Source organism: Dromiciops gliroides, chromosome 4 (assembly GCF_019393635.1).
Source record: "Dromiciops gliroides isolate mDroGli1 chromosome 4, mDroGli1.pri, whole genome shotgun sequence".
In the NCBI taxonomy this organism is placed as follows: Eukaryota; Metazoa; Chordata; class Mammalia; order Microbiotheria; family Microbiotheriidae; genus Dromiciops; species Dromiciops gliroides.
This window is the reverse complement of record NC_057864.1, coordinates 64,120,479-64,143,815: the sequence shown is the minus strand read 5'-3', so window position 1 is coordinate 64,143,815 and position 23,337 is coordinate 64,120,479. Positions and strand designations below refer to the sequence as shown.

Here is a 23,337-nt window from a genome sequence, read left to right as displayed (position 1 = left end):
CATTGTTTTATTGGATCTCACTTTAAGAGAGATCATTTACCCCTGCCAGAATGATGTCTTAGGTCGGGACACTTTAGTTCATCAATCATGTTCTGTATTCTCTTTTCTATCGCCAAACTCATTAAACCTTCAGATCATTTCTGTCCATTCTTTCTCTTAATTAGTCTGCATTTCAATAAATCACAGTTTCCTTTTAAACTTCTCCAATTAGCAAAGGAGACAACAGACACATTGAATTTCTTTATCCAGAATAAACTTTTGGTGTTTTATTGTCAGCAGTGATCAAAAATAGAGACTTTCTGTACACACGGCACACAATGCCAATGAAAGCTGTTTTCAAGACCATGATATAAACGCTGTTGGATACAAAAGGAGATGGATGGTGAGTGTGTTAGGATGGTCGTCCTGGAACAGCGGGAGGGGGCCGCCTGAAGGAAAACAAACAAAGTGACAACAAAAAAGAAAAACACAGACGAGGAGGGAGAAAACAGGGTTTAAATCATAAAACATTTGAATGGTAACATGCAAAAAATATCCCACAAAGTTAGTCACGTTCAAGCCAGGCACAAATAAGCAAGAGAAGGCGTGGGGGAGGGGATGGAAGAGGAAGAACAAGGCATGGCAAGAGTTAATAGTGGTTTCTACAGCATTGCTGCCCATCACCTGGACTAGCTATGCAGAACCTACATCATACAGAGGTTCTACAGTCGCACTACCATATTTTAACTTCAGAGACCTGTGATTTTATGCATGTGGATCGTCTTTCCACGAGTGCAGATCCCAATTCCTTTACACCTAATTACGTGATCTGGCCCCAAATATCTCTTACCTGGTGCACCCCGCCCCCCATAATGCTGAGCCTCTGCACACTTTGCTTGGCTGGTCTTTAGATGATCCTCCATCCAGCCCAGAGTCAAAATCTTTCCAGCTTCCTAAGATCTGGCAGAGCTTTTCCTTTGCTAGGAAAGTTTTTAGGAGTCTGGGATTATGTTTACACCATGAAAAATCACTGCAGTGAGAATTTCATGGAGGTGTCATAGAGTGATTAAATGAAACCCACCATCATATTTCAGAGGAATTTCAGGCAGCACTAGAAATCTTTGTGATTAGATCATAGGGTCCCTGGGATATTTCCAGGGATCTTACAAAGTATAGCGAGTGCTCCCAAAACCAAGAAAAAACTCCCAAATTATAGAATATGTTTTATTTTTCTTTGGAAGCAGCAGAGGGGCAGGTGGGGGTGGGACTTTGGCAGATGGGGCATCATAGGCAGCATTGTAGACTTGGGTTCTGAAAAGCTGGGTCCGGGTAAAAGAGTTGCTACTTGTTGGCGGTGTGATCTTGGCTTCTGGGTCTCAGTTTCCTCATTTGTTCAATGAGGAGGTAGAACTAAAACGTTTCTATGTGGTCTATGATTCTTCTACAAGAAAGGAACAGAAACTGAATTGGAGAAATCCTAAAAAGGATGAGAAAAATCTGTATTATAGATCTCTCTCTTAGGGTAGATTGTTGGGACAGTGGAAACTCTTGCGGTTTGTTTAGAATAAGGATGAGTTTGAATAAGGTTTGAGTTTGGTTGCTGGGGAGCCTACGAGGCCAGATCTGGTCTAGGTTTTTCCCAACCTGGTTTAGAGAATGGTTTTCCCCTCCCACCCACATGCCAAAGGCAGATCCAGTCTGGGGCTGCGGCTGAAGTTTTTCCTCTGCTGTGGTCAAAGAGCACACACAGGTCTTCTCTCTTCCCCCGGAGATTTTGTGTCTTGCTGTGGGTAGGGTAGAGGCCAAGGGTCTCACTCACTCTCGCTCTTGCCTCTGATGTTTTCTAGTCAGTTGAAGATTGTTGCCTAACACAGGTAATGTAGTAGAAGTCTTCCTTTGACTGACTAAATGGCCAAAGAACCATTTCTGTTGCTGGGCTGAAAAATGTCTAAATTTCTACCTATTTTCTCATTTTGTTGAGCTGGCAGTGGATTTCTCACTGGATTTCATAAATTAGACGCCTTGTTTATGTACACGAAGGGCTGATAGATCATAGTGTTTTCCTTGATCCAAAAATCCAGCATTCCATCAAAAGTAAAACTCCTGCTTGTGTCCTTCTTTCTGTCATCCACCGTGGGTCACTAACATAGTAGGCCTGGTAGGACCTCTTTTCTGATGCTGAGGCGCACATTCACTTTCAGCTTGTTTCCATCTTACTTTGGTACAGATACTTCAGGGAGATGAGGAAAGGCTAGCTTTCTTCTGTGGGAGGCTCATAGGTCAAGCTCAGTGATTAGGTCATTTATGAACAATCATTTTTTTAAAAATTCCCAATACCAGAAGATTGACTACCAAATGACAAACTCTTTTGACTGCAGTTACTCATGACAATGACTAGATGTGGAGAGGAGTCATGATCTTGACCAGTGGAGGGCTTCCCCTCACCTGTGAAGTCTCAGATCTTAAGCAAAATTGAAGGTTAAAAAATAATCAGATTTTCAGAGCTGGAGGAGAAGTCACTTAGTCCAACCCATATCTGAAGAAAAGTCCTTTCCATAACACGATAGTCTCTTTTTATTTTTATTTTTTTTTAGTTATGCCTTTGCCTGACATTTTATTCTTCTCTTTTAACATGATAGTCTCTTACTTGAGAATCAGAAGAAATGCACTAGTACCTGACACATTCTATGCTGCTTTTAGAGAGCTTGCCACATCCACCTGGTGCTTCTAGTCTTGGCTTCTGGGTACAAGAGAAACAAATGTGTGACATGTGACAAGCCTTCAAACACTTGGAGACAGCTATCCTGGGGGACACTGATGATAATGATGGTGTTTCACTAAAGCCTTTTCTTCAGGCTAAACTACCAGTTCCTTCAACTGGTCTTCCTGTGGTGTTATTTCCAGGCCCTTCATCATCCTGATAATTCTCCTATAGATAGGACACTTGTCCATATTATTCCCAAAATGTAGTGTCCAGCATTGAATCAATGTGGTCTGACCTCCACAGACACTTTGCCTTTCTTAATGCAGTCTAAAATCACATCAGTTTTTGCTGCCATATCCTACTCTTAGATTGTCAGATTTATTGCCATAAAATTGGTAAAATAGCTCCTAATAACGGCTTTAATTTTTTGTGGCTTTTCATGGGTGATGAATTTGCCCTTTCATATCCTATTCTTTTATTCTTTTTTTTTTTTTTTTAGTGAGGCAATTGGGGTTAAGTGACTTGCCCAGGGTCACACAGCTAGTAAGTGTTAAGTGTCTGAGGCCGGATTTTGAACTCAGGTCCTCCTGACTCCAGGGCCGGTGCTCTATCCACTGTGCCACCTAGCTGCCCCTATTCTTTTATTCTTAAAGTCCAGTTTATCTATCCATCCATCCACTAAAAGAGAGAGTTCATTTTTTTTCCCCCCAGATGATCTGCTATGTAGCCATACCGGCCCCGTCTTGGGCTTGTGAAATTGATATTTGAACCATAGTAAAAACCTTCAGATTTATCCCTATTAAGTTTCATCTTACTAGATTCAACCTAGTGATCTAGTCTATTAATACCTTTTTGAATCCTAATTCAGCCCTGCATTATTGGCTATTCCTCCCAGGTTTGTATCTTTTTCAGATTTATGAAGCATGGCATCTAAACCTTTATCCCAGTCGCTAATAAAATATTAAATAATGTCAATGCAAGCATCGAACCTAAGTATTTAGGAGGCTTCCAACTTATTTACATGACCAATTATTCGTTATTGTTACCTAGCCTATTATAAGGGGTCTGCTAGTCTTTAACTTCAGAGACCTTAGTAATGGGTATCCCTGGTGTTCTGATGAAGGAAGTATAATTAAATTCCTGTTGGGGTGAACCAGATTTATTACCAGAACGGCAAGAAGAAATTATTTTTGAGTTTTGATGGGGCTGTTGAACAAATTAATTGTCTCAGCAGGGTGGGAAGGTGAGACATTATATTGAGCAACAGAGTCATGGTGTGGAAGGAACATTTGCTAGCACATACTGAGGCACTATATTGCTTGGGAATGGTCCAGTGAACTAACCCCTAAACAGAACTGGAAGCTGTAGGTGCCAATGATGGGGAGGAAAGAATGTGTTCTGTCTGAAAATTTTAGTGGAATTTGTGTAAAGTATCAAGTGAAAGCTCATTTTGAGGAAAGGTTTCCTAATGATATTTTTTCTGTATCTTGATTTCTTCCCATCCTCAGTGACTATCAAAGAAAACATTGTGGTGCTGATAGTGATTCAGAATTTTAGTCACAGATCTGTCATGGCTCCCTTCAGTTTTGTTTGTCTTTGCCAGTCATTTCCCAGAATCTTCCATGTGTTGAGTTATTTTTGGATTGACTAATGCTGAAAACCCAAAACTATAACCAGGATGATAACTGGGACTTTCCCACAGGGTTTCAACATCTGTAGGTATGCTTTTTTCTTTGGTCTACTGTTCTTAATGATTAAGAGAAATCTGTTTGGTCCAGCTCCTCTCCTATTAACCGCCATGCCCTCACTTTCTGTTTCCCTCTGGGGTTCCTCAGTGTACCTCAACCTGATAGATTCTTTTCTACTGCCAAGTGCAACTATATCATGAGGATCCTGCCCCTTTCCTGGGAATCACTTTCCATCATGAAGGTTCCATTCCTTGTCTGTCTAACTATTGAGCCTATCTCTTCCCTTGGGCTGCCCAGTGGGACTGCACCCAGCCAGGGTAAACTGTCTTCTCTTTCTCTTTCTTTCTCTTTCTCTTTCTCTTTCTCTTTCTCTTTCTCTTTCTCTTTCTCTTTCTCTTTCTCTCTTTCTCTCTTTCTCTCTCTCTCCCCCTCTCCTGCTCCCTCGCTCCCTCACACTCCCTCTCTCCCCACTACCCTCCACTAATCCAGGGATTGCTCATATGAATATATCTGACCAATATGGATTGTTCTCCTCCCCATCTTCTCTTCCTTCATTTGGAGGCTGCCTAGTGCTACTGGAGCTCCTGCCCCTCTTCTAAAGCCCACTCTTAGGTAGGAGCATTCTACCTCTTCATGTCCCTGCCTCCTTCATTTCCTTTTGGGGATTGCCCAGTTAATTGCACCCAAATAGGGGAAGATTACACTGTGCTTCTCCATCATTCCTTCCCTTTGGAAAGAGTTTGATTTGGAGGTTTTTCTCCTACCACCTTCTCTCCACTGTTCCTTGTATCTGCTGCCTTCTGCACCCAGTAGGGAAGAGCTACCTTTTAAAGTCTTGTTCTCCCACATAATATTTTGCCCAGTATATCTGCCCATCAGAGCCACCACCACCACCAATTGGTACCTTTCCCCAAGGGTTTCCCTGCAGGGGTACAATACACCTTAGTCAGAGGGATAGTCCTCTGCATCTCCATATTCTTCCACCCAGGCACCTGAATAATAAAAACACCTAGTTTCTATAAGTGGAAAAGGACTGGATTATAAATGTGGATAAATTAATGGTTGAAGGAATTGCGAATGTTTAATCTGGAGAATAGAAGACTTGTGAGGAACATGGCATTAGTCTTCAAAGATGTGTAGGACTATAACATGGATGAGGGGTGTATTTGTTCTTTTTGGCTCCAGTGGGCAGAACTGGGAGCAATAGGAAGACAGTGCAAAGAGATGAATTTAGACTCAAGGAAAGAAAAAAGGTTCCTAATAATAGATTTTTAATAATTTAAGTTCCTTATAATTCAAAATTGTAATGGGATGCCTTGGGAAGTAGTAGTTTCCATTCACTGATCTTTAAAGCAAAGACTTAGTGACCATTCTTCAGGTCTATTTTGGAGGAGATCCTTATTCAGGTGGAGGTTGGACTAGAGGATGGATTCTCAAGATCCCTTCTGAGTATGGGATTTTGTTATCCATCTATATCTTGCTCACATCCAATCCAAAATTCCATTAGAAGACTGGTCTCAAGCTTAAGTATCTTTCCATGAGCCAGTGGAATAGCTATTGTCCATGGCTGATGTTTCTGTGCATATCTTGAACTATTTGAGAGATATTGTGAAGGAATTTTCATTGATGACCTTAAGAGTTATAAGACAAGGAACATATTGTGGTTCTCGGAAAGAGATCAAACATCCCATTTAAATATAGCATGCAAGGTCAATTTCTCAAAATAAGATGAACTTTAAATTTCCACAAAAGGAGAAAAATGATTAAAATGAAACAGGTGTTCCCACATCAACCATTCACAGATACAATTGTTTTTCAAATACACAGAGAGGAATGGCCTAAGTAGCGACACTAAGGTGACTTAATGTAGCTTCCTACAGTGGAAGCTCTCCTGAGCACACCAATAAAATTCATCTGAAATGTACAAAAAGTCACCCAACATATTTACCATGAATTTCACTGTAAGTATTTCCTCTTGTAGTATTGATGTGTCAATGCTTACAGAAGGAACAGAGTGTGTATGGATTCATGAGGAATTAACACAATAATCTACCTGATTCTTCCCCACCCCATCACTAGGAAGTGAGCATTTCCTGTTTGCAGAAGAGGAAAAACCGCTTCCTGTGTCTTCTTAGACTCTCTTTCTTCATGTCCAATTTAAGGAGAGGAGAAGTGAACTGAGGCTAAACTCCCCAAGTACCAGCAGTACAGCTAGGACTTCTCTCAACACGTCTCAGGACAGAATTATGGGTTGTAGAAGAGGCAGTATAGTCCATTGAAACAGGCCTAAAGAGAGGATCAGTCAGGGCACATGGTGGCCTGCATAGGCTGCTTAGTATCTTTACAGTCATAGGTAGGTAAATCACTTAAAGTCTCTGGGACTCTGAAATGGGCTGTCTAGATAATCTCTAAGGATACTTCCAACTTCTAATCCTATGATCATGATATAAAGACCTGTGTGGAATCCTTCCATTAGACCTTGAAGAATGCTTAGAGGTGGGATGTGATCATTTCACTCTCATTTACTCCTTGTATGTTGTGGGCACACAACAGAAAAAAGTACTTTATGACATGGAGAGCAGATGGCGAAGCTACACACATAAATTTATATATATATTTATATCATCTCCTAGGTGAGAGGCTCCATGATTTTCTATGTGAAATACATCCTTTGTCCACTTGGAAGACATACTTTCTCATTCTACTTATATTGTTTCTTGTGAGCCTTTTTTGGTTCCAAGACAGACAGGGATAAAATGTTCCAATGTCTCTTGGTAGGTATTGCATTAGCCTCTCCAGCTGTATGTGTATACACATATATATGTATACACCAGTATATATGTACACACCAGTATATATGTACACACCTGTACATGCATATATATATATATATATATAAAATAGATATACACATATATGTATATTCACCACAGCCCAACAATAAGACTCCTAAAGTAATGGGGCAATCTCTCTCGGTTTCTCTGCTTTGATTCATCTTTTACGCTCCTTTAGAGAGCCTTAAAGCCAAAATCTATGATTATGATATATAACATTCTGGCATTCACCACTTTGGCTATTTTTGGCCAATTTGGCCAGAGCCTGGGTTCTTTGAACAAAAAAGAAAAAAAAAATACCATGCTAGGAACATTTGGCTTTCACTGAAATACAAAGACATAATTCAAATGTCATGAAGAAGAGAATGAAGAAGAGAAGTAGTCCTTCAAATGTTGTAATTTATTTCAGGTTCAGAAATACAACTTCACAATTTTCACAAGAGGTGCATATGACCTTCCAGAATGACACAACAGTCTTTAGAAACTTGGGGCAAATGACCCGTCCATTTCCAGGTTCGGGTATCAATGCTAGGAAATCACTGACAGTCCTGGCAGGTCAGTGGGACCTATTCTGGCTCAGATTAGTAATTAGAGAATCAACAGAGAGAACCAAATTTTGCTAATATCTGAACACTTTTTCTTTATAAAAATGTTTGGGTGATTCTGAAAAGGAGAGAGAAAAGAAACACAGACAGTACAAATAAAACAAAGGCTGGTAAAAATCAAGTAACAGTGGTAGAGTTTCTGTTTGGGAGGAGCCATTCTTATCAGATCGCCTGCAGACAAAGCAAGAGGGAAGACAGGCAGAGTAATATTCATTTATGACAAGAGACTATTCTATTACACAGAGAACAAGATGTAAGTATTCCTAAGATAAAGTTTTAAACCAATAACAAATCAATAATAATAATAACAATAATAATCAAACAGTTGAGCCTTAATCGGAACATCAGACCAGAGAGGTGAGAAGTCTCACCAATACACCAGTATGAACAGGTCATAAAACAACAGAATCTTTCACTTCACTTCTTCCATCTCTCTCTCTCTCTCTCTCTCTCTCTCTCTCTCTCTCTCTCTCTCTCTCTCTCTGACACAAACACACACACACACACACACATATATATACAAATATATAATTACACAATACCAGATATACACAAAAATAGTGTTAAAGGTTTCCTTATAGAGCACCACATAACTTACAACAAATCAACTAGCCAGGGTGACAAAATGGATTCAGTAGACATGTATGACAAGAAAGGTTTATTTGGAAAGGGGTAAAAGGCTGGACACTGTGTGGTTGGATGATCTGGTGAGCTAGTGATCTTTTCTCTAGGATCATTCCCATTTAAAGTATTCATAGCAGGCATGCATCTCCCCTGCTCTTACTTCATGGGAGAGTCTCAAATTATTTTCTTCCACTGAGTTCCATGATTTTGAAAATGTGGTGCCTGGACACTGCACAACACTGAGGAAATTCCTGGATGATTTTTAAACAATTATACCAAGTGCCAAATCTAATAACAGTGTGAATAATAGTTTTGAAAAGGATTTTTTTCTTGAGGTTTCCATCAGATTTATTCTGAAAAGCCTCAATTTTCTTTATGCTGTCACCTCTCTCCATTTTATTCTTGGAAACATGGTAGAGAGAAAACTCAGAGAGCAACTGGATTCCTGACCAGGGACCTTAAAATGTGAGTTTCCAGACCTTAAGCATCATGTCCATCTGTTTGAATAAAGGATGTCCATTTTTAGACAGCATAACTCTGAATCTAAATTAAATGTCTGTGAGTGTTATGTTAACTTACTTGGGCACAAAATGCAGCAGTCATTCTCAGAATTTGTGTGGCCCCTCTCAAACAAATACAATTTGGATAAAAAGATTCCTGTGTTCCGTGAGAGATGGTGTCATTAGATAATTGCCATAGATTTCCATAGATTCTTCATGGCTACCTTTTACATTAACACAAGTCGTTTTTTTTTTTTTTGTTTTTTTGTTGCGTTTTTTTTTGCAATATACTTATGAACACCCATACTGGACATATAGATATGTACATACATACATGTACATATATACACACATATATGCACACTATACATCTATAAATCCATGCTTGAAGGGTTTTATCAAGTGCTTTATGAATTTCCACAAAACACATATACTTACATAAACATGATTCAGTATTTACTGTATACAGAGTGACACATGCATAGAAAATGGGTTTGCACACATCAGACATCAACATTTATAACATACTGGTATTAGGTCCCTTTTCATATTTGAGAGTTATGGCTACAATATACACAGAAGGCTAAGAAAATTAAATCTACTTGACTATTCTTATTCTTTAAGTTTAGAAGGCTTATTATACTTAAATAGCTCAGGAAACAATTTCATTCTAAGGTTTAGTGTTAGACTTTGTTTCCATCCCAACAAATAGGAAACTGGCTAATAAGCAGATCCTGCTGCCCATCTAGCTAAAGAAGCCCAGCTCAAAGCGTTAAATGTTAACTAGCTGTTTTTGGAAATGAGATATACCTGTTGAAAGTGAATTAAATTCTGTTTCAACAATATGTGCACATCTAACTCAGCTGTTATCACAACAGGTCAGTATGCATGCAGTATTTTTCTTGTTTGTGGAAATAAAACTATCTCTGGCCATCATGTCTACATGTATGCATTTAGTATTTGCTCTCCTGTGCCAGATATGTTACAGCTATAATTGTAGGAGTTACAAATAGACTCTGAGCAGCTAGCTTAAAAGGAAGTTCCATGGGAGGCTAAGCCAGCATGGTCAACATTTGGAACACGCCTGCATTCAGGTATATTCCTTTCTTAGGGCCATATGTGCAGGGTGTGCCCCAGAGTAAAAATTCTTCAGAAGTTCAGATTTCCCTTACATCAGCTTCTCCCTTTTGCAAAACATGAGCTCTTTGGGAAATGGGAACAATGCTAAAAAACAATTCGTATAGTACACGTGACTCTCCAAGTCCTCAGGGTGGCTAGCTTCTATTAGAAACATTTTAGAAGTGGGGAAAACACAAAAAAACAGTTACCCCCGAAAGGGGACAGTTGTAGCCAAAAGTTTAACTGCAGGGGTATAATCTGGGCGTGAAAACCAAAGATGACAAATGTATTGTTTATGACTGCATAAGATCAGTGGAAAGAAACTTGAAAAAATATGCAATTTTCTTTGACATGGTTTGAGACAATTTAAAAATGCACCAGTGGTTATCCACAATATTTTCCTTTAACTTGAAGGAAAATTTTTTTTTTTTAAATACAGCAAAATGTAAAACCACACTTTGCATAAAGCCAAACCCCTGAAGTGGGAAGAGTATTAGGCAGCTGGTTGCCTCTTTGCCTGTTTAAGATAATGAAAGTGAAGACAAAACGAAATCCTAAAATGGGGATTCATATGAAAAGGTCTTGTATCCCCTAACTCTGACAGGTTATTTAATATTTTCCACTTACCTAAAACATTTTAAAGAGAGAACATGGACATTAAACATCTGTTCCATTTGCAAAGGCAGGCTTTTTTTTTTAATGATGAGAAAACAAGAAATGGGAGAATTAGAAAAGCTAAAGAATGTGGTGGTTCCTATGGTGACCTATAAATCAAGTCCAAATATCTGGAAACTTTAATGTTAACATATCTTTGTTAACCTAAGGTGACTTCATTTGCTGGTTGCTACATATAGTATTATATTATCCAAATTACTGTTGAGCACTTATGAATTTTAATAAAGTCAACACCTCATTCAACCATTGAATTTGGTAAATCTTTTTTAAATATTAATTTACATGTTAATTTGATTTTCCTTGCCTCATACTCTACAGGTGTCTGCTTTGGGTATAAACTACAGGAAATTAAAGTTAAGCTAACATACAAATCATGCAAACTGCCTTCAAAGTAAAGCTTTTCAGTTGGCAAAATCTAATTTACTTATGTACAATATGAAATAGCATGTGACATAACTATTATATGAATATTTGGTCTGCTGTCTAGGAATAGTTAGCTGATGAAATTCACTTTAGCCCATGGAGGTTTCCTTCATGCCATTTCTTTTGGGCCTCAGCAGTATAAAACTCAGCACTGAGGACTGAACAATTAACTGACTGGCTCAGCTGCCCTTGAAAAATTTTGGAAAGTACCTTAGAAAGGAATAAAAAGGTAATTTTCAGCCCCCAGTTCTTGAAGACTATCTTATATTCTATCTGAACGTCCTGATTCTTTCTGTTGAAATCTCAGGGTACTGAGTGACCTTAAATTGGATCTGGGAGCTAGGTGATTTTAAAAGTGTGAGTTTCACCTTTACACCATGGCACACTTAGGTTGACAGGCTCTCAGTTGTAGGACCCATCCTTTAACAGGTGGCTACTCATAATAAAATCCCAACTTTGTTAAGAATGATTTGAATGAACAACAAAAATAACATTCCAGTGGGGAAAAATGGAAAAAAAAACAAATCCGAATTCTTAAGTAAGGAAATCAAAAATTAGCAAAGAATATTCGCCCACACCAAAACATCCAAGATAATGATAAAATGGAGTCAGTGTGAGTGAATTTGTTACAAAACTGTCTTCAGAGTATGCAGTTGGTCAGCTCACTCCTTTCACAGTGGTGAAATGACTTGATCTCAGAGATTCAGACTCATATTTGATACTAGTCTCATCTCTTGCCTTACTCCAAACAATGGCAACCATCACCGTTACGGACTCTAAGGTGACTATTCCTACTTATGCGAAAGAAGAAAGACTTTCTCAGACACTATAACAGATGGAGTGTTTTGCTTCACTTTTAAATCCTAAAATCAAGCTGCTATGTCCACTGATTGACAAGTGAAGAACAAGCTTTGATTCCCAGTTGTACACAAAGCAAAACAAGTCAGTAGAAGGAAAAGGTCTTTAAACTATGCAAAGCACTGAGTTTTCTTTAGCAAAGCACCTTATACATTTTGAAAGCTTTGACTCCTAAGAAATCATAATGGAACCATTTCCCAGCAGGACTGTGAAAGGCAGGAGAGGGGGAGGGAATCTGAGTGTGTGATTATGGGGCAGGCAGCAGCTTGAATAACAGACAACAAAATTAATCCCTCTCACCCTAATTAGAATTTATGGAAAGAAGGATGTGTTGCATAACGTTACTATTCCTTATTACACAGGAATGCTCCTTAATGAATAACATCATTAAAGCAAACTGTCCTTAAATTTGGAAAGGCCAAGTTCAGTCATATGCAGGCAAAATATGTGTTCTCAAAGATCTTGTTTCTTTGTATAGGACTGCACCCCAAACCTGCCCTGGTCAATGGCCCATGGAAAGATTCTATAAGGCCAGTCATTTTCATGGGTTGAAGCACTATGGACTTTCCCCAAAGATTGGAAATGCCTCAGGCAATGCAGAATGAGTGATGAGTATATTAGTAAAACCGGTTACTTGCCTACAGATGTCCATACATGCGACTACTCATGATTTATCGCAACAGTTATCAAATTAGTTGGTTTCGTATAATTCGTTAGCAATTAGTTGACATGCCAGAAACTTCACTTAGTCTAAGAGGGAGGATTCTAATGGACGGATTATAGTGGGACGAGTTGGCGATGGAGGTGGTCTCCGGCTAAAAAGAGAGAAAAACAAAGATAAAGACACAAGTAGAAATCATAACCTTCCTGGGACAGCAAAAAAGTGAAAACATCAGCATGCATAGTCTCGTCAATGCTGAGCAGGAGCAGTTTCAGATCACTACAAGTAAGACAGAGCAGCATCTCATTAATCTAGCACCTTAAAGGAATGAGATCATTCACATGCAGGCATCTTCTGAATAGAAATGAAACTTGAAGCTTTTAAGCACCACAACTGGCACGCTTTTAGCATTTTTTATGATTGTCTCTCTCAGGTGTATTGCACTTCCTTCCTAGAATATACTAAAAATAATTTCACATCTTTTTGAGGTTCCCATTATTAAAATGAATTATGCCCTGAGGGACTACAGAGGCACATAAGGCTCTTTGTCCCTACACTAAATGCTTCTGGAATCTACATTTTGCTTCTTTTTTTAAAAAATCTTGGTTTTATGTGTTTCCTCCTTGATTGTCAGCTCTACCTTCTTACTTCTTTTTAAGTTGCTGGTGTGGAGAACCAGATAACCAAGTTTTAAAAATTTTTTTAGAATTGCCTGAAATAAGAAGCAAATGGGCTTGGAGTGAAGGGCAAAGAATTTCTCCTGTAATAAAGTACAGATACGTAGGGTCTTTGCCCCGACTTTTGGCTCATCATACTGAGCTTCTTGGCTTCCTGTTTTAATGAATTATTCTAGGTGCTAAGCCCTGCTACTTCTGTGCTGCTAAAGAATGGTAAGTGCTGTCATCCTCTTTATATAGTGTCCTGAATGAAGCTCTAAGCATTCTAGTGATTGTCCTGATTGTGCTAGAGGTTGGAAGGTAGAAAAAAAATCAATTAGAAAAGAAGTATAAAGTACCTTCATTACAGCCACAGACTAGAAGAAAAAATCGGGGCCCAATCACCAAAGGGTGGGGAGGACCATTGCTCATGAATGGCTATGATACTAACCCACCCAAGTCTGATTTTTAGATCTTTTCAATGTGAATGTAGCATTTTCCTCAATCACAGGTACCAGTCAAATGTCAATTAGGACTCCAATTAAAGTTGTATGATAGAGGGTCATTAGCTGATGTGGTATAATGAAAAGAAATCCTAGATTCAAATATAAAGTCCCAAGACATTCATGTCTTGGTTTAGTCCTGTATTTAGCTGTATGCTCATTGACAATTCACTAACTTTTCTGAAACTTAGTCTCATCAATTATAAAAGGTAAAAGATAATATTTAACTACCTTCTCATACTGAGGAAAGTTCTTTAGTTTTAAACTGTTAAAGTCATAAAAATGTGAATAACAATAATAACAATAATGGTTATAAATAATTACTGGAACTAAATGCAAAAAGGAATATTTAAATTGGAAATAAAGGGTTTTTTCTCTTTTTGGGGGTCATTGAATGAGACTGATAAGCTTTTACTAAGCAACATTAATTAGTTAATTTGACTAGGAAAACAAGGCCTCTTGAGAAGTTGACTATAACTAATTAGAAATATCGATGATTTCCTCCAGGCATTTAAAACTATGACAACGAGGTATACTCAATACTATTAAAACACCTTTCTCTTCTTTGCTGACAATTAAATACTTTAAAAAATGGATCTTTTAAAAATGTATGTCCTGAAGATTGACTACCTCTGTTTGCATCGATATCTGCTTACATGGTAAACCTCTGGAGCAAGGGCTCTTATCTTGGGGTTTGTGAACTAATTTTAAAAATATTTTGATAACTATATTTAAATGTAACCACTTTCCTTTGTGATAATATGCATTAGAAACATAATAATGATGAGGGTTCTATGGAAGGGGTTCACCAGACTGCCAAAGGGATCCATGACATGAAACAGATTGAGAATCCCTGAAGGTTTCTGAAACTTTTTGCACTTATGTCACCTTTTCACTTGAGAAATTTTTATGTGACCCCAGGTATATGGATATATAAAATAGGCATATATAACCTTTTACTCTTGTCAAATTTTTCGCAACACTCCACATTCAGCTACTGGACCCCATATGGGGTTGTGACCCACAGTTTAAGAAGCTTTGGTCTAGGGGAACAGAGTAACTTTTATTTTTAGAAGGATGATAACAAGTTAGACCATGTTCAGAGGAGTGTGACTAGAACAGTTTGGGGGACTAGAAATCATATTATATAATGACTGGAAGAAATGAGGATGGAAGACTGAAAGGAACGTGATCCCTCTCTTCAAATATTTAAAGGACTTCTAATTGAGGAAAGAATTTGTATTTATTTTGTGTATCTTCAGTAAGCAGAACGAAGATCCACACAGTGCATTCATTATGGGGAGGCCGATTTTATTCAAAAAAAAGAACTTCCCAATAATTAAAGCTGCCAATAGCAGAATAGTGAGTTCCAAGTCACTGAAGGTATTTAAGTGGAAAAAGGATAATCACTTCTCAATAACGTAGAGATGACTAATTCATCATCTAGGAGTTTGACTTAGATGGCTTTTAAGTTTCATTTAACTTTGTCATTCTGCTAATCTTTATTCACTTGTTTTAAATGGTCTATGTGCAGTTAGATGTTTAAAATTATTTTAACTTCTGCTTTATATTGTCAAGCATATTTATGTGTCTTTAAAATATTATGAGTATGATCTGATTTTACGCATCAGAAGATAGACTTAATTTTGTCTCTTGCTTTACATCTACCCAACCTCTCTAAAACCTGGTTCTTATCTACCTTTACAAGATTTTGCCACTAACTTTGTGATTTTACATGTTGCCTGATCTCTCTTGGTTTCTTCATCTGCAAAATTAAATAATTTGAAACAGGGCTAGACAATAGTGGATAACAGTCATATGATCGAAATAGTGGATAAATATAATTAAAGGTGCTGTGTGTAGAATTATGAATGGGTAAACATTACAAAGTGAATAATTAGTAGATTATATGAGTTAAGGCATGAGGTGACTAGGGCCTAAATAAGAAGCCTAGTGGTCTGGATGAAAGTGAAAGGTATGTTCAATTAATGTTGTAGAGAAGGAAGAGGTTTAACTTCTCAATAGCCAATATCACTGGGTATGAAAAAATTGATAAGATAATATAGTGGCAATGCCTAAAGCAGTGGGCATTTCAGGAAAGAAAGAAAGAATCTTGATCAAAAAGACAAATGAAATTTCAATACTTTCTCTCAAGCTGGTTAATATCTTAAATATTGACAGTAGATACACAAACTCTAATACTTAGCACAGTGACATGTATAGTTAGGTTCTTAATAAATGTGAAATTGAATTGAATCTTTGAACTATATCCTAGTTCACAGTTTATAGGAACAAAATTAAACTACAAACATAAATATTTTGTAATCAAATAACCTGGACTGATAATTGTTTCAGAGAAAAATGAGATAAAAATATCTAACTTTAAAATTTTGGTAGATTTCTATCTCAAATCTTACTAGAAAATAGCACAAAATGAGTCCTAATTTATTAATAACTGACTGTCAAGATGTGAAGAGGTTTTACTAGGATAGAGGATTGGGCTAAAACTATTTTATATGGATAAACAAAGTCTTATAATTGGTTTAAGTAATCAAGTTCCTAAGTAGGATATGGCAGAGGGAATCTATGACTAGAGAGCAGTTCATCTGAAAAATAATCTAGGATTGTTAGTGAACTTCAAGTTTGATCTCATTCAACAGTGGTAGCCAAGGAAATCTAATGTAATATCAGGTGGCAGTAAGACAGGCCTACGGTCCAGAGGATACATAATTCAATGTCCCTGCTTTGGGGGGATCCCATGAAAAGCATTGTTCAGTTGTGGGGGCCAAACTTGATGATGACATTGACAAGGTAGAGAGTGTTGAAAGAAGGGCCATTATGAAAGGGAAGGGTCTTCATGACTTGTGAGGGCCTGTGGAGGGAACTGAATATTTAGCCTGGAGAAGTGGAGACTTATGGGGATATGAAAACCATTGCACTGTGAGGAGCGACCTCATGGAAGATGTGTTAAGACTTTGTTCTGCCTGGCCTCACATGGTAATACTGAGAACAATGGGAGGAAGCAATAAAGAGCCCAAATTGGGGGAATGTAAATAAAAAAACTTCCTAACAACGATCAGTATCTCAATGAAGAAAGAGCTGCCTTTGGAAGCAGTGACATCCTTTGCTCATTAAAGATCTTCCAGCAAGACCATTTGTCAGGTTCATTATGGATACTATTCCTGGATAGATATGGGTGAGACTCAGCAGTTTCTGGGATCCCTTCTGACTCTGAGATTCTGGGACTCAATGTGAGTTTTACTAATTCAAAAGTGCCAAGATACTCCCTATGGGAACCACCAGAAAAAATGCAGATTCCATTTGGCAAGTGCATCTCAAGGGCCTGCTCTGTGGCCGACACTATACAAGATGCTGAGGACCTATGGACAAAAAGGGAAACAGGCCGTGTCCTCAAGGATTTTACATTCTCCCAGGGGGCAACATGTCAATCAACCAATCAACAAGAATTTGGGAGGACTTACCCTGGGCCAGGCACTGCATGGGCACTGTATTGTGTGTGTCTGGTGTCAATATTTAATGTGATAGTCTAGGGAATACAAAGAGAAGTAAAAAAAGTCCCTGCCCTCAAGGAATTCACATTCTAATGTCACGGAACTGTGAACCACTGTTTGTATAAGATGGTGAGTACACAGCAAGTGGAAGGCAATTGGAGAGGGAAGGGGGATAAGTGGCTGCCTTCAGTCGGTGGGATTTGAGTTCAGTCTTGAAAGATACCAGGGAAGTCAGGAAGAGGAAGGCCTAGATTCCAGGCATAGGGGACAGCCAGCACACAGAGGTTGAAAGATGGCCAATGCATGGAGGAGAGCAAAATAAGGAGGAGGCTGAAAAGATAGGAGGAAGAGCTTGGGAGGCCACAGAAAGGAGGTCTGGAAGCTACAGGGAGCCCCTGGAGCTCACTGAGCGGGAGTGACATGGTCAGACCTGAATTTGAGAAAAACCACCTTGGCATCTTGAGGATGGTTGGGTGGCTATTGCAGAAGTCCAGGTGAGAGGTGATGATAGCTTGAATGAAAGTGGGTGCTGCATGTGCTAAGAGAAAGGGACACCATGGGGAAATGATTTAGGGTGAGTGAGAGCCAGGGGTCGGAACGATACCAAGGCTGAGTGCCTGAGAGGATTTCAGTGCACTTCACAGTAACGGAGAATGAGCTTGAGACATTTGGAGGTTGTGCTGCCTAGAGGACATCACATTCAAGATGTCCAAAAGGGAGTGGGTGAGATGGGATGGTAGGTTACAAGAGGGACTAGGACTGGATCTGTAGATCTAGGAATTCTTTTCATAGAGCTGATAACAAGTAAATACAGCGTGTCCAAAATACAAAGGCTTGGGAGGGCTGGAAGTGTTTGACAGCAAAGGGAAGATCAGGAAAGGCCTCATAGAAGGCAGAATTTAAGTGGAGGCTTGAATAAATCCAGGGATTCCAAGGAGCAGAAGAGAAGAGGGAAAATAATGCAGGCATGGAGAACCTACAGTGTGCAGGCCTAGAGGTGGACATAGAATGCTGTCTAAGGGGACTAAAGTACATTTCAGGTCAACCATTAATGTCCATTTCATTATTTTAGCTTCTAATCTATTCAAAGTGGTTTTTTAAATTAAAAAACATCTTCTATGCAATAGTTTGTTTTGGGTAGAGCAAAGTTATTAATTTTGCAACAACTGTTCCTCAGTTGCTCTGCTTTGTGATGGGTTTCATTAAGTTGCCATTTTTATTGAAATAGAACATCTTGTATCACTTAGAGTTTATTGAAACACTGTGTGTATGTGGTTGGTTTATAGTTACTATAGGAGAGCCATGCTTCTACTTTCAAATCAGAGTTGAAAGATGTGAGACCAACAGAATGGCCTTACAATTTGTAGCTGTAGGGCTGGGCACTGTATACTATTTTTGCACCCTACCAAATGTCACAAGAAAGGCAAATGCTGCTGCAGGGTGGATGGAATTGTGGATGAGTAGAATGGCTTCTCTGGTAAATCAGATGTGTCTGCTAGTTTCTTTGTTTCAGCCTATTTTCCCCTTCTGATTTATGGTGGTAAGAATAGAAGAAGTAAAATGTCAGTTGCCCCTTGAGACCAATGACCTACTTTGGCTAACCTTAGGTAGCTCTGAGCTTTTCATGGATATTGAGTCAACTTTATAGTAGGACTCTTGAAGGAAAAATTGCTCTGGATTTCAGGGAAAGTAGTTTGGCTAAAATGTCGGAGATTCAAAAGTCCTACTCTAATAAAGACGCTTGTGGGTTATCATCACACAATGTGTTATCATCACGCAAGGATTAGAACGATGTGGATCTATACAGGTCATGAGTAGTGAATTCTAGATGGTCTCAGTAGGATGATAACTCTTCTAAAACATACTGAAAAGAATAATAACTAGAAGGGGACCTTAGAATTCACAGTTCAACCCTTTTATTTTACAAATAAAGATACTAAGGTCCAGAGAAGTGAATTTGCTTACTCAAAGGCATACAGGTGAGTCAGTGACAGAACTGGGATTTAAATCCAGCTCTTCTGACTACAGATCCAATACTCTTTCCATGCTCTCTTCATACTCTTACAGTTGGAAAAGAATAAGTTTTTAAAAAATGAAAATCAATTTCTGCAAGTATCCTTTCTTCTTAGTAAGTATGCCAATAATGCAGTGACAAAAGAAAGTGGTAAGTCCTATAGCCCTGAGTTCCTAGAAATGGTAGCATCAGTTTTGCTTTTGTTATTGCTTAAATTCACTTAATAGAGAAAAGAAAAAGTAAAAAAGGAGGGTATAAGCACAGTTTACTGCAATAGACAGAATGCTAGACTTTGTGTCAGGAAGATGTAGGTTCAGATCCTGTCTCTGATACTGGGTGACCATGAACAAGTTCTTATCATCTGAGACTTAGTTTCCATATCTGTAAAATATGGAGTCTAATTAAGAGGGAGGAAGTGGTTTCTGGGGTGAAATAAGGGAAACATTAAAGCCTGGCATAATCTTATATATACCCTAGATTTTGGGAAAGCAGATTTGCGAAGCCATCAGAAGAAAGCTAAATAGTATTTTCCGTGGACTAAATTTTAAAGGGGAAGTTGTCTCCAAAGAGGAGGGGAAATTTTCAAGAATGAAACTGACAAAAGGAAGTATCTCCATTGAGGAAAAATAGGAGCTATTTAGATGCACAGGAAACACTCCAACTTAGATTTTTAAAAAAATTATACATCTATATCTCTATAGATATAGAAATACATATGTACAGAGGAAGGAAGAACAGGTAATAGAGAATAAATTCAAAAGTGTAGTACAGTTTTATAAACTGTCAAGAATACTAATGATCAGAATAAACTGAGGTTAGTGATGAACGTTAAGGACAATGAAGAGGTTTTTAAAAAAATTATGTTGGGGAAAGAAGTTAAAAAAATATTTACTGCTTAGGGTGGATGGGATGCTGATAACTGACAACAGAAATAAGGAAATCAGCTCCTAATCCATGATAAAATATTCCTGTCAATTCTAAAATAACTAAACTAAAAGAAAAAACAAATACTGGTGTGAAACTTGATCAGAGGTTTTAAGAAATTCTAAATAATAATTGCTAGTATTTATATAGGACCTTAAGGTTTGCAAAGCACTTTGTAAATGTTACCTATCTGAGCCTCATAATAACCTCAAGGTATGTGCTATTGTTGTCCCTCTTTTATGGAGGATAAAACTGAGTTTAAAAAACTGACTTTTTAAGTACAAGATATGGGAGGGGGAGAGGAAAAATTAGGTACCAGTTTGTCTAGAAAAAAATATAGGGACTTGAGTGGGCAGCAAGCTCAATATTAATAATTATTGTGACATGGCAGACAAAAAGCTAATGCAACCTTGATTTGTATTGAGAGACATTGATTGCAGAAATGAGCAAATAATAGTCTCACTTTACTCTTCCCTGTTCACACTACATAAACTGGGTTCAGTTCTGAGAACCAGTTTTCTTTCTTTCTTCTTTCTCTCTCTCTCTTTTTTTTTTTTTTTTTGCGGGGCAATGAGGATTAAGCGACTTGCCCAGGGTCACATAGCTTGTAAGTGTCAAGTGTCTGAGGCCAGATTTGAACTCAGGTCTTCCTGAATTCAAGCCACTGCTTTATCCACTGTACCACCTAGCTGCCCCCTGAGAACCAGTTCTGAAAAATAATCAATAAGCAGAAAAGTGTACAGAGGAAAGCAGCCAGGATTAGGAAGGCCTTTAAAACCATGACATGTAAAGAACATTTGAAGGAATGGGGGATGTTTAGCTTGGAGAATTAAAGACTTGTTGGGGTTGTGGGAGGGAAATGATAATTGTTTATCTTCAAGTATCTTAAAGTCTGTCATATGGAAAAGGGAGTAGATTTCTTTGGTCCCTGAGAGCAACCAGGAACAAAAGGTAGAATTTGCAAAAGAAAACAAAACAAAACTCAAAAACCAAAAACAACAAAAAACAGATTTAGTCTTGATATAGGAAAAACTTCCTATTAATCAGATTTGTACTAAAGTGAAATGGTGAGACCTCATTGGAAGTCTTCTGGTGGAAGACGAATGGCCATATGTAGGATTTGTTGTAACAGGAATTTCTTTTTGATTGTGGATTAGACTAGATGGTCACCTTGATCCCTTCTAAGAAACTCTTAAAATTCTGTGATTCTGTAATATGAGAAAATACCTACCTTATAGGATCGTTATCAGTATCAAAGAAGTATGAAAGTATTACATAATATTAGATGTCAGCTACTGCTAGTATCATTATTATAAGAGGAAGAATAGAAAGATGGTGGGAATCCTTTGATTTTAAGAAGTAGTCTTAAACATGGCTAAGATTACAGCTGTGGATTTAGGTTTACAGACGTTGAGGATGAGGCTTGATCAAGTTCGTTGTTACTTCTTCATTAGCAATTTAGAGGACTACAACAAATTATATGGTATTAACAAATAATATTTGCTTCTAAAAAAGTCAATATACACAGATTAAGTATGTCTAGTATCAAAAGTGAAATAATACAAATTTCCCACTAGGGATTGTAAGAATGCAGTACCAATCCATCTCAGAATTAGTGTAACCCACTCTAAGGAAAATCTTTTTCAAGGAAATTCATAAAAGGGAAATTATATTATTAAATTAATATTAAAGCTTCTTGTAGCTAATAAGATCTCCTTATTACATATTTAATATTTTAACTGTCATTCAATTTGTAGAACTTTAAATTACTTGCAATTTTTACAATGAACTCATGAGAAAGAAATGCATGACTTCGTTAAATCTAACACTGAGAAGATAGTGTGATTGTTTCTGGAGAATTTAAGGGCTATTTTATACTTTTCAGTCTTTATGGTAGGAAAATATTGACCCTCAGGAATGTCCTTAAGTGATTTATGAATTAATTTGTATGCAATTTAAGGTCATTCAAAATTGTTCTGTCTAGAATTCCACACAAAACCAAGTAGATAAAGAATTCATAGTGTTCACTTAATGACACACAGGTGGATGCCTAGCCCATTGTATTGGTTCATTGGTTTCTTGCACCGGTATTGCAAGTGGACCAAGACTGGACCCACATGGATTACATTTGGGAAATTCAGTAGTCCTTTCAGTGTTATTAGGCTGCTCCCTGACATAAAGGCCCACCTTTTTTTTTTTTGGCAGGGCAATGGGGGTTCAGTGACTTGCCCAGGGTCACACAGCTAGTAAGTGTCAAGTGTCTGAGGCCAGATTTGAACTCAGGTACTCCTGAATCCAGGGCCGGTGCTCTATCCACTGCACCACCTAGCCGCCCCAAGGCCCACCTTTTTAACAGCAATATTCTATAGGCTAGGAATTATGGAACAGCACAATATCAAGGAGTGATGAAAGAAGAGGGAAGAGATGTGTGATGGGTATAAGCAGGCTATGCTATGTTACCAATGGTTACTTGGGAAGGTACAGAAATAATAAATTTAATTATCATAAAGATAATTAAACAAATCACCGATAGTCCCAAATTGTTAAATAAGTCACTTTCTTATAAGGAAGAGTTAAAACCTTTGAGATTTTAGACAATCATGGTTTGTTTTTTTTCCGTGTCAAATCTCCTATTTTTTACTTGTGCAAAGGTATGCAACATTCAATGTGTGAGAGTATTTCCTTTACATGAAATTTGTAAACTCCTTGATGATAGAGGCAATATATTACACTGTTTTGTATTCTTTCACAGCGTCTAAGATAGCATTTTGTACATGCTATGAAAGAAAGAATGAATCATTCAATTAATAGGCACTTTTCTGGTATTTACTGGAGGCTAGGCAATGTAACTGTGTTGGAAATATAAAGATACATGTGTAACAGTCCCTGCCCTCTGTACTCAATGAGTATTTAATGAATAACTATTTAATTTAGGATAAACTTAAAGTAAATTTGGGTTTTCCCTCTAAGAAAACACAGTTTTAGTACAGTATTTCACGTTTCAGCATATTTGTATTTTGTAACATTCATTCATTCTTTCAGAGATTTACTGAAAGCC

The 23,337-nt window shown here is 37.9% G+C and overlaps 1 protein-coding gene across 6 annotated transcripts in view; it reads right to left on the bottom strand.

Moving 5' to 3' along the window:
- Positions 1–278: 278 nt before the first annotated feature.
- Positions 279–23,337, bottom strand: part of DNM3 (dynamin 3) — a 592,171-nt gene continuing 569,112 nt past the window's right edge. For 5 of the 6 annotated variants that reach the window (XM_044000101.1, XM_044000102.1, XM_044000103.1 and 2 more), the window contains one exon: positions 7,588–12,824. In XM_044000101.1, coding sequence (XP_043856036.1) covers positions 12,755–12,824 — 70 coding nt within the window. In that variant the 3' untranslated portion in view covers positions 7,588–12,754. Of the gene's footprint in view, positions 429–7,587; positions 12,825–23,337 lie in introns of those variants that run through there. The other variant, XM_044000106.1, reaches the window with a different exon arrangement.